General features: G+C 33.7%; 3 protein-coding genes across 3 annotated transcripts in view; 1 reads left to right on the top strand and 2 right to left on the bottom strand.

Annotated features, from left to right (window-relative positions):
• The window catches only part of LOAG_05376 (hypothetical protein), a 5,586-nt gene extending 739 nt beyond the window's left edge, over nt 1-4,847 (bottom strand). Inside the window, exons 1-13 of the mRNA XM_020446827.1 lie at nt 4,728-4,847; nt 4,375-4,522; nt 3,933-4,058; nt 3,302-3,467; nt 3,093-3,203; nt 2,734-2,839; nt 2,301-2,460; nt 2,005-2,125; nt 1,594-1,745; nt 1,241-1,354; nt 964-1,103; nt 543-683; nt 298-397 (exon numbers count right to left, since the gene is read on the bottom strand). Of these exons, the coding sequence (XP_020302876.1) occupies nt 298-397; nt 543-683; nt 964-1,103; nt 1,241-1,354; nt 1,594-1,745; nt 2,005-2,125; nt 2,301-2,460; nt 2,734-2,839; nt 3,093-3,203; nt 3,302-3,467; nt 3,933-4,058; nt 4,375-4,522; nt 4,728-4,801 (1,659 nt within the window). The 5' untranslated portion in view covers nt 4,802-4,847. The remainder of the gene's footprint in view (nt 1-297; nt 398-542; nt 684-963; nt 1,104-1,240; nt 1,355-1,593; nt 1,746-2,004; nt 2,126-2,300; nt 2,461-2,733; nt 2,840-3,092; nt 3,204-3,301; nt 3,468-3,932; nt 4,059-4,374; nt 4,523-4,727) is intronic.
• Nucleotides 4,848-7,412: 2,565 nt separating this feature from the next.
• Nucleotides 7,413-13,810, top strand: LOAG_17065 (hypothetical protein; the record flags this gene model as incomplete). Its single annotated transcript, XM_020449726.1, has 16 exons — nt 7,413-7,514; nt 7,743-7,873; nt 8,180-8,413; nt 8,872-8,951; nt 9,099-9,229; nt 9,409-9,467; nt 9,774-9,914; nt 10,215-10,357; nt 10,872-10,960; nt 11,254-11,331; nt 11,557-11,640; nt 12,112-12,278; nt 12,503-12,681; nt 12,936-13,102; nt 13,296-13,472; nt 13,586-13,810. 16 exons carry the CDS (start codon nt 7,413-7,415, stop codon nt 13,808-13,810), a joined length of 2,187 nt encoding a protein of 728 aa, XP_020306686.1.
• Nucleotides 13,811-15,011: 1,201 nt separating this feature from the next.
• Nucleotides 15,012-19,022, bottom strand: LOAG_05373 (hypothetical protein; the record flags this gene model as incomplete). The annotated part of the gene is made up of 7 exons (XM_003140910.1): nt 15,012-15,266; nt 15,676-15,804; nt 16,155-16,268; nt 16,658-17,008; nt 17,310-17,519; nt 17,759-17,902; nt 18,852-19,022. 7 exons carry the CDS (start codon nt 19,020-19,022, stop codon nt 15,012-15,014), a joined length of 1,374 nt encoding a protein of 457 aa, XP_003140958.1.
• Between the last annotated feature and the right edge of the window lie 1,874 nt (nt 19,023-20,896).

The raw sequence follows: 20,896 nt of genomic DNA, 5'->3' as shown, positions 1-20,896 counted from the left end.
CTACCCTAACTTACTTTATATATATATATATATATATATATAGAAAAATCCAAAAAGATTCAGTTTTTACACAAACTTCACCATTAATTAGAATACAATTTTGTTAACAAAACCAGTGGTCTATGAAGCAAGCCAACAAAAAGCGAGTTCCTGATGCGTAATTTTTTTCTTTTTTTTTACAACTACGAAGTCGTAACTAAGAAATTGAAAAGAAAAAAAAAACACTAACTACGCACTAAGCGACGAACTATGATGAATGAACTTACTTCATCAAAAAATAATGATGAATGAACTTACTTCATCAAAACCAACTTCAATACACAACAAAGCCATTGTGCACAGAATTGCATCCATATGCTCTCCTTGCGTCTCATCTTCTGGTACCAACCAAACACATCTGCAACTTTTCCAGTCGTAAAAAGAAGTGTTTGAAGTTTCCGAATTCCTGCTGTGCCAAGCCATAAATGTAGTGTTTCATGAATAAAAATTAGGCTATCCGGATAATATTTATAATCTGCGAATACATTTACGTAAATACTTACTTATGAAGAGCATTAAGTAAGTGAGGTGCGTAATTTCGCATAATCATTTCATCCGACCGACTACATTTCTCGAAGGTTAAGTGCAAATCAGCAACATCGTTGACATACGGTAAATGCCGCAACACCGACAAATTGTCATGCCTATAAGTAGTTATTATACCTTTTCAAGATGGGCCGTTGATGGATTTGAGAAGTTAAAAAACTACCGGAACTATAGGCTCTCCACACATATTTTAAATAATTTAGCTCTGGTACAAAAACCAAGATAATAAAAAAGTAAAACGGAAGTATCCGAATTTTGTAAATATCCGTATTTTGTATTCATAATGGTTAAGGAATGAAGCGAATATATCAGAATTCGAAGTGAAGTCAACCGTTTAAAAAATATGCAAAGTAAGCAAATATTAAAAATAAAGTAGACCTGTCAAGCAAGGTATGGAAAATGCATTGCGTATCTAAACGAACGATAGGATCACCAGTTAAAGCTAATCGTAACAGTGTGTTTGGGAAATTATTACTAAATATCGTTGACATGAAACCTGTTCGATATTTAGTTGCCACCTAAAAATAACTAATGCTACATTTGGAATTGGCATAAATCAGAGGGATGATTTGCAGATGAAAAAGTTCGAGCACTTACGCTGAAACGACATAAACAAAAAAATTAGAACTTCATGCATCAAGACTGAAAGGTATACCTTTAGAAGTGTTTTGACTAGTATATGTTGCAGGAAAGTATCACTCGGTTTTAGTGCTTGACTATCTTTTCCAAGATTTGGTATGTTAGCGGATATAAAAAGCATAATTTCCACCTTAAAATAGCAAAATACAGCATTTGTTAGAGTCCTCGACCAGATTTTACAACAAGCGTTCTGAATTCCGACTTAATTCATAGCTCTTAGCAACTTAAATCTAAACAGTTGCAAATAAATATATCATAAATATTTAAAGGATTACAAAAGAATTTTATAGCAAAAAAAGCAGCGGAATTTCGTGAGACCCACTGCAAACAAATGGTTAACAAAATATGTAAAAAAATAGACTCAACTACCTTTTGATAGTCAGGCAGTGCGTATGCATAGTCACCCATAGCATTAATCAACGATTCCTGATATATTTTTTCCTGATCAATAGATGGGCATTCTTCGGTTTGTTGAAATTCAACAGATCGACGTAGGTGCTTCAGTAAAGAATTGAATATACCTAAACTGACATATATAACAGTTACAAAAAATGATAACTTACATAACTTCTAAGATTCCCCTTGCTTGTGACGGCTTTTTTATTCCTCTGTTACATCAGTGATGTGTGCCTTGATTGTGGTCCAAATCATAACACGCAAAAATATTAGGCTTTTTTTTGAGAAAAAAAATCACCGAAAAGATAGGGAACGCAAAGAGAAACAGGTAACAAACAAAGATATCAATCTAAAATATCTTTATAAGCCAGCATTCATACTAGCCTATTAAAGATGGTCCGATACTGGTACTTGCAATGGAAACAATGCTCGACAAAACCGTCGCGATACCAATGCGAACAGATGCATTCGAATTTGACATATTCTCCAAATGAGTTATTAAAGCCTGGAAGTACTAAGGCACAAAACTGATAATCATTCAATGTGTATGCTGGAATCAAAACTGGATCAAAATAGAGTAAATGGATATTAAGATACTGTTATTCAACAAACACCGGACATACATTTCAAACCAACTCATTGAAACAAGTGATAAAAACTTTGAAAGTTCGAAAAATTACTTGAATGACAAAACTCGGGTCTTTGACACTATACATAATAGCACGAAATATGTAAATCGCGAATATAGGCGGAGGCTCCCATTTTGTATGTAAATCACAATGTTTCAGTACTGGATCCAAAACAGAAACCAAACCGAAAGGTGCTTTTGCCATCAGTTCTCTACAAGATATCGAACAAAAAATTTTAAAGCTAAATTTCTCCTTAATTTCTTCACTAACATATGGATTAAACATTTCATTGATGCTTCATTGCATATAATGCATACTCTCGAAATAAACGTCAACTTTGTTTACAAGTTGTAAACCAGCATACATACAATAAGTTGTATCCTGCTAACAACATACAACTTATTTGACATCAATGCCACTATGTTCAAATGAAATGAGAACTGAATGTGAATGAAATATGGTTTACAAGTATATCGAAACATACCGTATAAATTGATCAGCAAGCGCCTTCGGGTTTTCTGCTACACCATCCATTGCATAGGGTTGGTCGATTACTGAGAATCGATTATTCCTTTTTTCCTTTGATTCTTCTAAAATACTAAACTAACAAACAGATAACATTGTACCCCTCCAATTCCTGCATACTTTGTCATCATCTGCTATTACCTATACGAAAAATGTACTGTAAAGTTTGGGAAAGCTAAGATTTTCCTATCAATTCCACGATTCTCGTGAAATTTTTAACGAGGCCATTATAGACTTTCATCACTTTAACATCGTTCGAACCGCCGCTGCTTAAAAGCCAAAAAAAGAGCTAGCATAAAATTACAAGGAAATATTCACCGCAATCATCCTCTTGAAGATTAAACAGAATTGAAGGGATGATTTTGTCCATATATTGTCTTTCCCATACACTAGTTTGCAATGGGTCAGTCGTTAATTTCCACATAATACCTAGAACAAACTCAAAAGCCAATGAAGATGAAGAATTTCAAAAGTCGTCTTTTTTTATTTTAAATAAAATTGCAAAAACTCGAGTCAAATGAAACTACCTCTTAAGCCACGTAAACCCGCATATCGTGCATCTTTTGAAGTTTCATTGTTATTTGCATGACACATTGATGCAAATTTAGAAATAAAGAAGTCGTACTCTCGGTGGTAAGCGGGAGTGTTTTCTTCGATATTGGCAAAATTCACAAATGAATCTGTTGCCAGTTTCTAGAAAATTCAGAAACCGGATTTTATAAATCTGACAAAAATTCTCAAAAAAAAGTTCACAAAAAAAGGATTCTCAAACTCTCATCTTCAACTATCACTTTCCTAGTCAACTTTCCAACTTTCCACTCTTTCTGAGCATCTCAACAATCTAATACTCCTGACCTTATATAACTCTGTTAATAGATTTTATACGACAGATTATTCCAAATATTTATAAAAACCTGTATAATGTAGGGCAAAATAGACTTACTACTGCCTAGTTACTTTTGTAGAGAACTCAAGGGGAGGTTTAATAATAAAGATATAGAAATGTCTTTAAAATAACATTATATCTTCATATCATTCAAAAAAATGACTGATGTAAGTATTCTGTAGAAATAAGGTAAGTAGGCAATCAATATTCGGGAATAAGGAAAGTGTCATAACTCCATAACATAAATTGCTAACGAAAACAAAAGATTTAACCTCCATTTGGAAATGATTCGTCTCCAGCAGCTTCTGCAACATCTTGAGGAAATGTTCGATAAACTTATTTAGACTCGATAAATCGTGACAACTTTGTAGGAGCTGATCCATCGCTTCTATGGATATCTGAACTTGACATTTCACAAAGTTTAAAAATTTTTCCCTTTTAAATTTACTGAATTTTCTTTTGCCAAAAAAAATCAGTAGTAAAAACCATGCTCCTTTAAAATATTAAAGTACAAAAAAGTTTTCCGAAATATTTGTAGCACTGTTCACATACACAGGTAGACGAATGGAAAAACCTACTGGAGGCAAGCAGAATGGTCCGGTACTAACAAATCCACAGTATAAATAGTAACTTCTGAAGTAGATGAAGATACTTATATTTTCCCTTCAAAGAGTGGGTTTTTCGATATAAAATACCGCGAAAAACTTAGTACACCTTGACTTGGTTGTATCTTTGGTGATACAGATCTCTGGATAACCGCGAAACAATATATTCACCAATTCTGTCTAATTTTTCAGGTCGTGATATTGCATAAAACGTTAGCTTTTGCATATTTGAATTGATCAAGCCTTCGGTTAATGAACTAAAAAGATAAATTATGCTAGAGGAGTAAACAGAAAAATTACACAAAATGCAGTAAGTTAAACCCAAATTCAAAATTGGTCGCAGTAGATAAATTGTCGAATCAAGTATTCGAATCAATAAATCTCGCCTCACAAATAGGCAAGAAACACGAAGGTTTTATTCTAATGTTTGAGCATATTTCAAAATTTAAGTAGAATAATCACCTCGGGTAAATGGCGTCGACAAGTCGTCGATATCGCGGTTTGCATGGGGTGCAACAACATATGAAGGTATCCATGAATACAGATTCACAAAAATTTGAACAGGAACTGGGTAAAACTTAAAATCAGTAATTTTCGATGAATTTTTCGAGGTTATATGAAAAACAGTCTAAAACTCCGATTTCAGGGAGGAAAATTTCCATAGAAATTATCTTACCGCCGTCAGTCAGATTCATTCAGCTAATAAGTCTAACGAACACTTTTGTATGATATTAGTAATACAAAAAAGGAATGCAAAAAAAATGGGACAATTTTAAGAAGCAGACTGTTCAAAAAACAAAGGAGCTATTCTTGTTAGATATGCTAAGAAATGAGAGTGGTAGAAATTCGTACATGGAAACTATGAAATTTCCTGTTGCAGAAGTTAACTAAACTTCGCAGAAATTTTAACAGCAATAAAAAGGAAGGGTGCAACATAGTACAAAATATTCCAAGGAAGTAATATGACCCGCCACTATGCTCCACTCAGAAATACATCTACATAATATCTACCTCCATTCTCTCTTCCCCCTATTTCCATTAAAAGGTGGATTAACGAGAAGTTGGAAACAAAAGACTGCAATTTGCACACTGAAAACAAGAAATCTTTGCTTCAATAAGTTTCGTGATAATATAAAGGCAGCGAAGTGCACTGCCTCAATTAGTTGAAAAAAAGAAAAAAGACCGTAGTCTCGGACAAAACGACTCTTATGTTTGAATTTGCTCGCAATAAAATGGTTTAGTTACTACAGCAAATTCATGTATTACCATAGCTCATCAAAATACTTGTAGTTCTTATTGAACCCTGTTTCTCTGAACACAATCTGTATACTGCATATTGGGCCCTTAATTCTCCCTCCCTCCCAACTCAAACATTTTCCCCTGAATATCTCCCTTGTCGGAGTCATTTGAGAAGTCATGATACAACCCTATCATTCAAATAACAAAACATACAAAACAGCTGGGAAACAATACGAAAGGTCAAGTCATCGCATCGAAAAATCACACTGCCGCCCAATTTATCCCAAAAGCCTCACAAACCGGCTTACCCGACCTTCCAAATTCACATAAATTGTTTGGTATAAATACAGCACCAGTCTGTTACTGCTGCCTGTCGCAGATTCGGTTCTAGTGGGCACTTCACTTCATTTCAGTACTCTTTTAACCTTTTTGAATAGAAAAGAAAGATCTTCGTATCCACTTGCTAACCAGATTAATTATTCAGTCCATTGCCGTGTTTTCATCCCTCATTATATTGTTAGTATTATAAATTAGGATTAAATTAACGGTTTAATCAATCAACCTGGTCAGTCACCCTATCCGTCTTTGTCACCTTACCTTCATTGTTACTTAATCATTGGTTGCTTTTTTCTCTCACTCCCCTTTTCCTCTCGATATTTCAGATTATTTTTTATCAACTTAACTTTATTGATAACTTCTTGTTGGCATAAGTATTGTACCTTGAAATATCCTGGTCGGCGATTTTATGAGATAAGCTGATTTCCACTGTCGGTGTCGAATAACCGTTGACACTGTTTTTTTATTATCTTCACCTAAATATATATTTGAAAATGATTCAACTTAAATTGGCAGGAAACCGAAACAACCATTTGGGCTGTTTCAAAAAACTTTGTGGTACATCACCATTGACAATAGTCCGGTAAATAGTCAAGTAAACAAGCTCATTTATGATGAAATCATTTGTGTTCTAAACGAGCTCAAAATGAGAAGCAACACACTTTTAAATAAACGAGGGGTTTGGTTAGAGAGCTATTTTAGATAAAGGAAGGGTTTTCGAAGAGTAAACTGCTTTCTGGAAATGCTTCTCACTAATTAATTCGTGACAAATAAGCTGATTATAAAATACTATCAAATGACTATTGATCAGCCTCATGTTTTTCACGACAAAATGGTTTTGTTTCTCCACAATGAATTTAAATACTGTATTCGAATGGTGGTGCCGTATGAGTCCCGCTAAAATTAAGTGCTATGGATTTTTAGATTCTTACTCTTTTCATTTCGATTTTATCCATTTTAATTTATGAACTTTTCTGAAACGAGGTATTGACAGTTCCTGCGTAGTTGTTGTTACTTTTTTTCTTTTAACTTTTCTCACAAAAAATACGAGTATTTAATACTTGAATGTCGGAATAATCAGAACATAAAGCGGATTTATTGTTTTTAGACAAATGAAATTTTAGCAAAAATGCAGTTGAAATCCGAATGTATAGGGAATAAATTTTCTGTGACACAATGAATTGTTTGTAAAAAAAATCGAGATGATATATTGTTGTGATAATGTTTAAACTAAGGAAGTGGAAACTAAGAAAATATAGCTTTCTTTATTAACAAATGCCACTTATTGCGAAATTGAATTTGTTAGTAGGTCCAAATGTTTAATCGACAACGCAACCGTAATCAGCTGTTTTTTCTTCAGAAAATATAAATTTTTTTGTTTCGTTATATTCAAACTTTTTACATCTAACAAATAGTCATAGTTTTATTGTTCGAACATAATCGCTGTTTCTGGTTTATCTTAAATGCTTTGGATTTACGACAATAAATATTTTTTTTAAATATCGTTGTGACCAAAAGCACTTCTGCTAATTTAAGAAAACGAAGTAAATATTAAAAAGATTGTTTAAAGAGATGAGAAAGTTGTCTCAGCAATTTGCAACGGCTGCAGAAATTCATTCACTTGAACGAGCTCTTGATGCTCGAGGAGAACATTTGGGAAATATTGAAGAACTTGTCAGTTATCTCAATAGCTTGTGCAGTGTGCTTCCCAGTGTGAAAGAGCTTCCCAGTCAAAACGGATTCTATGGTTCTCTTTGCAAAAGATATGTTTTCAACTTTCAAACTTTTATAGAATTTGAATGGTTTATAGGAATGGATATGTCCTCAATAGCAGAGAATAGCAAATTGTTTATAAAAGGTAAATGTTAATGATGATGAAAAATAATCAGTTTTTATTACAAGGTTGCTAGATATGTGCTGTCGGAAGCGAGTTCGGTTCGTGCAGTTACATATCGCATCTTACGGAAAGCTTCTCAGCTACCCGATGACTTATCAGTGTTGCTAAATATGCATATGGATTGCTTTATAATAAGGTTCATTATTGTTTTTTCATCATCTATTTGGAATGAGAGGTTACTATAGAAGAGAGTGTTATATTTAGCTAGAATTTAGATAACATATTGGTTTGAATAGTATTACTCATGCTTTTGCAAAGCGTTCTTTTTACTACGCTAACGCGCTTCCTCCGTTTGTTCTGCAAACCTGCGTCTACGTCAACTAAATGCAAAGTGAAGTTGGGGATCTGTATCTTTCTGATGTTTGTTCTAATGAAATCATGAAATAACGCAGTAAAATAGAATTTATCTTATTTATTATACATGCAGAGAAATTTATTGCAGATCCTTAGAACTCGGCACTAACAACTCTGAGGAGCGTACTGAAGCTTTAAAATTATGTACGATGATGTTAAGTCATATGAATAAGAAGGCAAAAAGTTCAGATAATGGAGTGAAAAAGAAAAATTCTTCGAGTGCTATTTTTCCAGAAAATGTTTGTCGCACTTTAATCTCGATTGCCAGTTGTTCCTTCGCAATACGACCAGACAGAACAAAAGTTGAAGAGAAGGAAGATGAGTGAGTTTTTTTTTGGACGAAATCGTTTTTTAAATTATGAAAGTTATATGTTCATTCAGTATGAATGAGCTTCTGATGCCAAAAGCTAGTGCGTAGGTTTTTCGAAACACTCGATTCTATCAATTTTAAAACTGGTTTATTCAATACATCTACTGTATAGATTGTCGATAATTTAGATCTCGTAATATTATCATGTCAATACCAGGTTACGACTGCTTTTTTCGAGTTTATAATTCATCCGTTTCTTTTTTTAACGATAATCCTTGTGCTTATCATTTTGGACATAGACAGGATGTATCCCTCTCAGTTTTAATAAACGAAATTGCGGGTCAAATTCAGGCAGCTAGTTTTTTAGGGTCGATCGACTTTACATTCAATTGAGTTTGTACGAATAAAGTCGAAAAATCTAAAGTTATATGACATGCAATCATGTGCCAAATAACTTTATCAAATTGCAGATTGGCATTTTCATGTTTCGCTATAATAGTCGAACAGGCTGTTGTTGCTCCAGATCTCGTTTTGAATTCTATTGATACAGGTATACAAATATTACAGATTTTTGTTCACATACGTCTTTTTTGATTAAGAAAATGAACTTATTTGATGTTTGAACTTAATAGATTTACTACCAACACTCCTCGTAATTATTCTTTTTATCTTAATCCGTAGTTTGGAATGTCTATAGGTTGGACTGTAGAATTTCTTACGAATGCAGCATTTGATGATCGTTTATCCAATTTTGTTAGTCGGATTTTGTGTGCATGGCTTGATTCACCGCAACTGAGGATGCAAGCTAAATTAAGATTGGTCTTGAATGTATGTCCTTAATTGTTCAATTACTTATTTTAGTTTCTCGATTTGCTTCACATTGTTTTAATCCTTGTATCAGTTCCTACGGCCAATGTTCATATGGCCCGTTGGATTTCCATGGTTTGTGTCATTAAATCGGTAATTATAAAAGCTGCTTTTTATTTGTGATAATTGCCTATTTTCAGCGAATTTTCACTTCAGCAGTTGAAATCGAACTTTTTGAGCAGAAGGAACTTGTAAAATTGTTAGTTTTCCTGATGGTATTTTACTTTATTTTTTTCTTTCTTGGGAAATGGTTTTATTATGCCTGTACAGAAGTTAAAATTTTCGCATCAGAAAAATTTTCGAACATTTATTTAAGACTTTGGCAAAAAACCATTCTAGCTTCTTCTCACTTGTGTTTAGTCTGAAAAGCAGCTCTTATTATATCCATTTGCAATTTTTATCTGATTGTAACTTCGCTTCATTACTCATTTTTACACTAAATTTATTTCTTTACTTGTGGTTGATTTCTATCCATTTCAACTTCAATGAAATTATTTTATTATAGAGAGGAGCATTGGCTATCGAATTACTCCTTCCAATTGAGAAACTTTTCGCAAATATTTCTAAACCTTTTACGCACTTGGGCCGGTCTTTTTGCTTGCTCAACTTCGGGTGATCAGAAAATACCAGCTGTTTCTGCGTTAAGGTATGATTTTTCAGCTGAAGATTTCATTACCGTGAATTTTTTGCACTTTCTTTCCTTTTAAATCAATTTCCGAATTCTGAAAATTTTTTAACTTTTATAGTCTAAAAAAATTATTTTCAATAATTGTTCTTCGATATTGATCTAGGGTAAGACAGAAAGATCATGCAAAAATTCTTACCAAATGAAAATTTTATGAAAGTTTTGGAATTCATTCAAGTACAATCATCCTTTTTATGCAGTACCATTTTTTTTTCCGACATCTTACAGTTGGGCTCACTTATGGCTATCGAATGTTTTCAGTTTTCTCGATTGCATAGGATTAAATCGACATGTAAATAGTTATAAAATTCGTGATGTAATCATTGAATGTTGCTGTGAAATTTTGGAACTTCCATATTCCAAAACGAGATTCACGGATTGGCTTCATACGACACACTACTACTGTAAGTTTTTGAAAAGTAATATCGAAGGACAATCCGGTAGGGTTGCTTATCTTTTTTGAATCACTTTAATGGCAAACGAAGGAACAAAGTGTTGCTATAAAAGAATGAGAAGCGACTTATTATTTGACTGTCACTAAGAAAACAAATAAGCACAAAATGATTTTGCAGTTATAAAAGGTAATAAAACGCATTGGATCAGTTGCAGTTTTCAGTTTCGAAAATTTATTTAACTTCAAGACTGTGAGGAAGTGATTATTTGGAGAGGTGATGGGTTATAGATGGTGGTAGATGGTTTAGATTTAACGGACCGGTATAAATGTCCTAGGCTTGTAATTGCATTTTAATGACATCGAAAACATATGGAGCAATTTTAGTTCTCTTTGTTTATCAAAAGCCAAGAGTATTTATGAATGAATTTGAATAGTCCGAACAAGTTGTGAATTCTGAGATGTCAAAGGTACTTATGGTCATGTTAAACAAGAATTCAATGTTCAATGGAAGAATTTAATTACAGCAACAATGTATCATCCAGATGCTTGCAAATGTTCTGTGCGCAATGAATTTGTTTTATTAGAGCATGAAATTCTTTTAAAAATCGACCAAGTGAGGTTTTGGCGAATCAGTTAAAGTTTAAAGTGTCATTAACAATAAAGAAAAAAAGATTACAAATTCTTCTCACTGAATTAATATTCACTGGTTCATTTGTATTATAAGAATTGCTAGGTACATAGAGAGACAGGTGTACTGAGGAGAAATGAAGGAATATCTGTGATATGTCCTTTTGTTGCTGGATGCTTTAAACATGGCAATAAATTCTTGGAATATGATTAACAGCTATTTTTAAATTATCGGTTTTAACGTTCAAATTATATCGATATTTCAGCTAATTTTTTCAGCAGTCTACTGTTAACGATTTGTTAGTGTCATTCCGCTCAGCTATCGTTTACTTGCTCATCAACGCCAACCTAATTCAGGTAGCTACAAAATCTATAACAGTCAATGGTGTGTAGACGGAACTCATTTGCTATTATTTTTTTTGTTTTGTTTTTGCTGCTCCTTTTTATGCTATTTCTCAAATTTTATAGGTTCTCGTATTCTTGTTCAAATTTGTTAGGAAACAAGCACTTATTAGAATAAGCAATTTTAAACTCATTTATAAGATCAGTTGCAATTGTATAATGCATATGAATTATTTTTAGACTCTATCACGGATCATATTGCAAGATCCAGATGACCCAGTGGCACTTAGAGCAACACTTTTGATGCATGATCTTTTGCTTGCGGTAATATTGCTTTCCATTTTCCTTCCTTTTGCAGATTTCAGTCTGAGATGAAATCTTCATTTCGGTTCGAAATAGAAAATTTCCAGTTTACTGGAGAACTGAAAAAGAAAGTTAATATTTTGGTAAAGATGACGAAAGAAAAAGTGTCGGAAATTGTTAGAGATTTGAACTGAATTAAAGTTTTTTCAAACTGAATTCCAAATTCTTCCTTTAGATGCTTCGAATAGCATCTTTCCCACCGCTATGTCGTTTTTGGTTTGCCAAACCTACTTAATCCTTTACAAACTCTTACGAGCAATTCTTTCACCACCTACTCTTTCAAATGTTCATTGTCTCCATTGCAAATCGAAATACAGTATTTTCGTATGAAAAATTAGAATATGATGAGGAAAAAAAATTTATTATTTATTCGAGAAGCAGAGGTATAGTTTACTTAGGAAACTTTTCTCAAACGAGGTTTTTTTTCTTTAGGGCTCGACTTGTTTACCAATGGAATGGAGATTTCGAGTTCTGAGTTTGCCAACACTTTTGCATAATGCTAGTGAAATAATCAGTGAATCACATGTTACAAAAAAGTATTCCTTGGATGATATTAATTATAAAACGGATAAATTCATTTTTACACATACCGACCGAAGGTTTATCTTTAAAATTTTGGTAATGGTAATGATCAGGTACAACTGCATGGAAATAAAAATCGTTGTGAGTGTTTTTGTCAAAAAATTTCTGGTAATTTCTTTCTAGTAACTTAGAAACTAATTTGCTGATCCAACAGTTCGTTTTACTACGCCACCCAAAAAATTCTCCTTCACCTCGTTAATCGGAAATTTTATTGTTACATATTTTTATAACTGATGTTTAGGAATGCTGTTATTCTGCTTAATCGTTTGAACATCTTGAACGGCATAACATTAGCACAGAAAACACAACCATTTGCAATCACCAATCTTCAGCTTTTCGTACAAAGTAGTCCAGCTGCCACAAAGTTGCGTAAATCGAATTTGTCGAAAATGAGCTTCGGCGATGGAATCGGAGATAGCAGTAAGATGGTCCATTTCGTACTAGAAACTATAAGGATTTCTTCGCATTTTCTTAAAGCGACATTTCTATAGTTTTTACCTATGCTGAAGAGTACTTTTACATCATTCAATCACTGCTGCAATTTAATTTGATTTTCACAATATCACCATCTGCTGCGATTTGCATCGTGCAAAGTTTGAAACAGTGAAGTATTCTGCTTATTGTTATTTTGAGGATACTGCTTAGTTTATTTGTTCTAAAAACCATTTGTTAAGATAATATCGAGACAGTACTGGAGAAATTGCTGTTTAAAGCCGTGGAATCAGACGGAGGGCTCTGTTGGCCTGTTGTCAACAAACTATTCCAGCTTCTTCAGATTTACTATTGCTGCGAAGATGTACCTATCAAATGTTCTAGGGACTGTTACAGTATTTTTAGAATGGTCTGTCAATTTTTTCGTCAAATACGTTTGATTATTGTTTGCAGAAACGATAACCAAGTATTCGCAGTTCTGTTTGAGCACTTATTGCTTTTCTGAGTTTTATTTTATGCGGGGTTTTTCACGAGACGAGATATTTTCCCTTATTGTTGCCAAATATCTGAATATATTCCCAAGTTGAGACAATACTTTTTAGATATTTAACTTTATCACTCCAACAGAAGGCACGTTGATTAACTTTAATGACGATCGTTTCATTATCGCATGTTGTTGTCGCGCGATATATATTTCATTGCTCTTTGCCAAACGAGAAATACGATACAGAGAACTACTAGCCAATTTTATTAATAACTTTGTAGCGAGTATATCAGCGGTAATTTTTAAATTTCTTTGAGTCTGGATATATTCAAATGAATTCCCAAGTTAGGCATTTTGGTTAAGGCAGTGCTGACGAAATTTGAAATTCTTAAAACAGAGATCTTTAAGGATGCATTGTTCAATGGGCCATTGTCTCCTAAGAATTTGGTGAATACTGGTACGATATATTATTTTGCATTTATTGGTGCTGTATCTTCAATCGAGGAAGGAAGACGGATGCTAGAAGCGACGCCACTGTTACAGATGTTAGTTTTTTTGTCTGTTGGAAGAAGAAAGGATTTTGACTTTTATTATATACTGCGTTCACTTGCTCAGACTAGCCATTTACCTTAGTCTTAAAAATTAAATATGTAATATATTTCTGGATAGCATTTCAATAAATCAGAAACTGTAAGGAGGTATGGTAGCGTTCTTACGTATGTGTTGCTTTTTTCACGCTTGATGGTCGTTACTTATCATTAATTTAACCATCTATTCGTCCTTCTTTTTTATAGTTCGTATTTAGTACACCTCTTTGTCTGCTGCTTCGCTTCTCTGCTCATTCGTTCTATGATATGTACCATTTTATTGCCAACGGTAGATGGGATTTGGGATTGGTTACATTTGTCGTGTTCCAGCATGATTTCTTCTATCCTGCATAAATTGACTTCCTGCATAAATTATGCTCTACCTAGTATATCATTACTAATTCACCGTTTCATACTTTGTTACTGGTAGTTCGTTTAAATACTGTTGGATGTAACATTGCATTCTGCTTTTAGAGTGTGCATTCTTTGGATAACTTTCATTCATGATTTTTTAGAGACCCGTTACTTATAGATTAAAAGTTTTTACTTTTTTGTGATTGCACTATTTACTTTCGTGCATTTCGATCTCGTAACTGGAAGTTTACTGAGAACGCTTCTACAAATTATCACTATGAAATCTAACTTTTCTTTCGTAACTCGAACTTATGTTAAAAAAATTTCACTGTATATTAGAGTCATAGATCTTGAACGTTCCCTAACAGTCATATGCCTTCGAAACAGGAAATTTAAATTAAAAGAAAGCTTCATTTGAAATACTAATAGGAACTATGAAATAAACTTGAGTAGAAGTTGTTCATCATCGTACGCGACACAAATGGATCAGCTATTGCCGGGAATTTTATTCTTTTAAAAATCATAGAAAATATGTGCAATTTATCATCCACATAGATTTGATCTTAAACCATGTTTTTGATTTCTTAAAGTATTCCATGGGTCCTCATGTCCAGGGTCTGGAAACTCCTAACAAACCACAGGTTCATTTTTCATTTTACAAAGACATTAGTTGCATTAGATTTCTAAGAACTAGGAAGTATATTTACTTAAATTTTTACCTCATCTGTGTTTCCCATCTAGAAACTCCTTGATCCCCGTAATTCCGTTTTGATAAATGATTCTCCCGAAATTCCAAAGAAGAAATTTTCCCTCTCAGAAATCGATGCTATCCACAAATGTAACACAAAAACAAGGGAGAAGAATTGTGCATAATATACATAAAAAGCACAGAATTATGGCCTTTGTGAAACGTAGAAACACCGCTGTATTTGGCTCAATTTCCCGAGACATTTGTACTGTTCGCTAAGCAAAACACCTTGTGGTAATCCACCTGCTGGATTACAATATGGCCTGCAATGCTCGTAGCCTGATTCGAATACATGGTATGCTTCACAGCATGGTGTTGCATCTTGATATCCACTGGCACAAATCATCACATTACCAACTTTGTTTAGGGGACATCGGCCCGTAAGTACTGCTAGTTGAATCTGCATTAAACTTTGGAATGAATTTAGCGAATCGTTAGTCAATGAATTTGTTAAAATTTCGAACGAGTTTTTAAAAATTCTGTTTGATATAAATAAAATAGCCGATATAAACAGCCTGCGATTTTATAAAAAGAATAATCATATAGGTTACACAGCACTAATCATCCCGGATTGCTTTTCATTTGATGCAAACTTACTCATTTGGTAAAAGGATTACACTTTAGAAATTGTAAAGTTCAAAAGGAAAATGTTTGATGAATTACCTACCATAAACTTCAAAAAAGGGATTTTTGAGCCATTCCTTGAGTAATAGCACTAATGGTAATTGATACATTCTGCCAACTGCTCTATATTGCCAGCTTATTTTAACCCTTCAATCATTGCAAAAAAAAAAAAGAAAACGACAAACTGTAGTTAAAGTAGCATCATAATTGCATAGTGCGGCACATCCTTCGCCTAGTTCTTGACAGCACGCTTTAAATCGATCATTTGCCACTTCTTTTGTTATGCATGGTTCCCAGTTAGGTTGCCGAGGACACTTAATTATCAGATTAGAAGTTAACATGGTTCCCAGTTAGGTTGCCGAGGACATTTAATTGTCGGATTAGAAGTTAACATGGTTCCCAGTTAGGTTGCCGAGGACACTTAATTATTGGATTAGAAGTTAATGTTTCTCGAACTTCTATATATAAGCGGTATTTTATTGTGACTCCTACAACTTGAAATTACTTGAGACCTAACAAATAGTTTCACCAGATTTTAATGCACACTTCTTTACTACTTTACCCCCCGATTTTCTGTAAGTTTTATCCAGATCGTTGCTGGAGAAGCATTGATTGATTGTCGTAATGTTAAAAAAAAAAAAAAAAATATGTTTTCATCAATTACCTGAGCAATACCAGAGGGCTGTTTTGGATCAGGTTTGTAGTATGACCCTTCGATGTAATTGGTTGCTGCATCGATACTGTATTCCTGTGATGGGAGTAATGCAGGTCGTACTATCTGTAAAAATTATAAATTTATACAAATTAATCTCCATTAAATATGGTGAAAATAGGCAAACAAATAAAGGGTCATTTTATTTTGATGATTATTGCAATTAACCGAATAACTTTAAGATTAGTCGTGTAGTCCGATGAATAATAGTGAGACATTCGATCAGGTGTCAGGATCATGATTCATGATGTATTGTTACTTATTCCTAAGTTTTCAGTTATATCCCTCTTTTGTTTATTATAATTTATCATGGACGAAATGTCGTTGCCGTGGTTCCTCAGAAGTTTGCATTATTTATTAAATAAAGGAAATTTATCGGATAACAATATTTATTAAATAAAGGAAATGAGAACTTTTTTAGGCAGATGGGATTGTGGAAATGGTCTGATAGGTACAGTAGGTTGTTGGTTTGTCGTATAAAAATGTTGTTGCGGTTGGTGGACTTGCAAGTAAGGTGCGTGTTGTTGTGGTTGCAGTTGTTGGGCAGGTAGTTGTTGCCTATTAATAGAATACATTGGGACGGCTCGCTGTTGGATTGTTTGGGCTTGTTTTTGATGTGTTTGCAAATAGACTTGAGGTTGAGAACCAATGACTCCATATGGTGCAACCGCTTGTCCGGAAGCAACTGTATCGGTTCTGTGTCTTTGCGGTTGAAATAGCTGTGTTTGAATAGCAGATTGAGCGAGAAATTGATTCGGTGATATTTCAGCTACTGAGGTTTGATAAATAGGAGGCGCAAGTGTTATCTGCAAAAATAAATCATATAAATTTAGTTTTGTTTCGATTTGATTGAAACTCCATTTTGATCATTCAGTGGCTTATGAGGAACGTTAATTATTCATAAAAAATTGTTTATTTGATAATTTCAGTTTATAAAGGGAAAAATAAATTCAAAGTTCGAACAGCCTAATGGTATATATTCACATGATGATCTATTAATATATGTGTTTTCAACAATAAAATTCCTTGTCAATTCTATTTCTCAGCTACCCAACCTCTTTCTCGGTATCATTTTTAGTCTTTTAAAGGAACAATAATTTTTTTTACCGGTGGAAATGTGAACGGTGGAAATGTTGGGAAAGCAAATGTTGGAAATGATGGAAATGCTGGAAATGCGGTATCAATCACAGCAGTTTGTTGACTTGGTACTGGTGGAGGGGGCACATTTGGAAGTTGGATTCCTGACTGAGGCTGTTGTGGCAAATAATGGTAATGATATGAGTTAAATGATGATTCTCGCGTTGGTAGTGGCGATATCTAAATCAAAAGGCTGCTTGGCTTTTGCGCACCATTATAACTCATTTTTATGGGATTTTTAAATTTAAGTCGCTCTATTTTTACGTCATTGCTATTTCTCGAAAGTATGTTGCCTTCGACATTGTGTTTAGTCTTTTAAAAATTCTTAATTCTGGACATATAGCGTTTAAATTAATTTACTATTTACTTTATTTATAACATCCAAGGTGTTTTCGGGAAGATTTAAACTTATGACTTACCAAGCTGTACTTCGCTTCATATGGTGGTCTTTGTAGTAAGTGCTGTGGTAATAGCTGTTGGGTGTTCACAGTTTTGGCTTGAGATCGTTGAAATGGTTGGAAAACGTTGAGCGAGTCATTCATAAACTTTGGAGGATATTGTTCCTGAAGTAGTAATGGTAATAGTTGAAGTAATAATTTTTCTGTAAAGTTAACAAGAGCTCTGATGAGATAGGAACTGAAGTTATCAATCGAATTTCGGATGGAGGTATCTTATGCCACAATACTTCACACCTTTTGCATTAATTTATTGGACAATATTATTTTGCGCGCTGCAACTCTTAATACTGTTTCAAAATATCACATACGTAAGTCCATGTTACTGAAGTTTCGATATGGTAAGTGCCAGGTTTGGTAATTGCTACTCTTTGGAATTTTTATGTAACTTTTCCACTTATGGATATGCTATCTAAGATGTTCAATATAGAAACATTGCAGTCAAGGAGTATTTCTTCCAGTAACCATTTGCACAGCATAATATTTGAAATAGATTAGCAATTTTGGCTTCCAGATATTCCGACATTTGAAAACTGCTGAAGACATTAGACATTTGTATAATGAACAGCGCAGTTCCATATTCCCTCAAGTTCAGGAAAACATACTGTTTTCAATTAAAATTTCGCAATTATTATGATCTTCTAGACTTTTTATTTTGCAGTTCTAAACTGTTTTGGAAAAATTGTTTCCCATCAAAAAATTTCCTAAAGATTTATTTTTCTTATTTTATGATTCTCTTTCCTAAAAATATAAGAAATTTCAGTCAAATTCAAATGTCAAGAACAGTACGAAATTACCAATGCTTCTGAAACTGTCAAAATTAATCTACCGGTGTCTTGCTATGTCATGAGTCAGAATGTTACGTAAAGAAGTGCAAGATTCTATTAGTTGAAGCCTCAAGGTTATTACGTCCTCCATCAAATTTCTTAATTGTTTTGAAATTGATGAAAGCATGCATTGCCTAGTGAAACAATTTATAACTGATTTGTTCTTGGTAGCGTATGTCTCATGGCTATCTTGTTACACGTCTGATGACAACTTTCCGTATGAAACATACCGGCACAGGAATTTCCTTCAAGCATGGTCTACAAGTTTCGGGGCACATCGTAGCGATGAAATTCACTCGACAATGATGACACCGGGCTCGTTCACAACTTGGCAGATCTGCACCAATGTTGCCAATGAGGATCGAAACTGTTACGGACAGAAGAACCAATATCACATCCATTCGTGTCCGTTGTGCCTATAATATATTCTCACAAATGAAGAATCAGCTACATTGTTGGCTTACCCGGTTATGACACGACTTCATGCCAAACGTGAACAAAAAAATTAGGCTAATAGCTTGTTAGCTAGAGCCATTCCTCCTTTAAACTTGTTACTAGTTATTGGTTTCTGAAGAATGTTTCGTAAGCTTTGATAATTGTAGGTAATGCTGATGATAAAAGCTTAAAATAATATCGATATAATGGTTGCTGTGTTATCATTCAAAGACATTATAATTTGAATGCACTCACTTAATATAGAACAACCTTTGATCACATTCTCTATTTTGATTTGCACTGTCCTACTTCCATCCATAATATGGAAATGATTCTAATTTTACCAATCGTTCCTTCATTTTCGTTATTTATTAAATGAGATAGGATTCTTCTCATATGGAAGCGAATGCATTATAAGAAACTTTAATGGCTTGTACTTGAAATGACAGTCTTACTAAAAATTTCCGTTTTCTCTCGCTTGCTTTGCAATTATCCTGAATGCTTATCAGCTGATTGACAAGCTTTCTTACCTACTTCACAATGAGTACACTAGTTATACTGATCATATCACCTTTCACATTTATCCATTGTGCTGCTCAGAATATAAAAGTTAATATAAATTAATATAAAACTTAATAATTTATGAGTAGCGCTGACACAATCATCTTTGTATTGGCGGTAAAGAAATTATCATAAGAAAAAACGAAGAATGATTACTGTCACTACAAGGTAGTGGTAAGGAAATAAGGCATAAACTAGCACTATTTTTAATGAACATTCTGTAACAAAAATGAATTAACCGTAGAAGTCATTCAAATAGATCATCAAGGAGAATCAAGAGGACGAGGAATTACAAGAAATGCATTGAATTCATTTCAGTTCATAAATATTTAGATAATTGGAAAAATGTTTTGTAGTAGATTAAGTGTGAGGCTTTACTCATGAACAGTTTTACCTGTAATTATTCCAGTTTTTTTTTGGATGGATGCATTTAAGAGGCATAGCTCAAAAAAACACCCATCCATCACTTTCTTATTGAAAAGAGGCTGTTGAAAACTGAAGGGAATACTCTCCACGGGATTTAGCTATGCTTGGATGAGAAAGTCACAAACACAAGAATTTGTTGTCGCGACCGAGAGAAATAAGGGAAATAGCCTATGAATTTTTCACTGCATGAAGAAATCATTTTAGGAATTGATTCATGAAATTTAGATTCAAGCTTCTCTTTTCTGCATTATTGTCTAGGAGATACATGGCAGAATTACCGCCTTGTGGCCCAAGAAATACTGCCTCATCATTGCTGTAATCTTGACCATTTGTTCCTAGATAATACCAGTATGGTGAAATCTCGAGTAACCTCAAGAAATGAAAGGTAGTATTTCGAATGAGAAAGGCCATCAAAGTGAATTAGTATTAAAAAAATTTCCAACAGCTTTTTTCAATAAAATGTTAACGGATGAAATGTTGAAAATTGAAGTGAAAGTAACTAAAAGAAAGTATGGAAGAGAAATCAGTGATAGGAGTGGATAATCAAGAAAGAATTGAAAAGGAGATGGATGGTCATCGTAAGCCTTCTTCACTTCATATCAGTTAGAGATTAAAGCTGAGTATGACGAAAACTGAAATTCTGTTATGGTTGGTTCGTTTTTGGAAGGCTGCCGAACATGGAAAGAAACTTAGAGGAGTTAAGATAGTGTATTAGAAATAGAAAATGAAGATTAAAATTGCGTTTGCAAATATGAACAAATTTTTCGTCCACCCATTACCATCCGATCTACACAGAGACGATGGTCATTTGTAACTGTGTTATCCACCCAAACAGGAGAAAACTGCTATAAGG

Source organism: Loa loa (genome assembly GCF_000183805.2).
Source record: "Loa loa unplaced genomic scaffold supercont3.38, whole genome shotgun sequence".
NCBI lineage: Eukaryota > Metazoa > Nematoda > Chromadorea > Rhabditida > Onchocercidae > Loa > Loa loa.
Note: the sequence above shows the minus strand (reverse complement) of the source record. Positions and strands in the feature narration are given on the sequence as shown.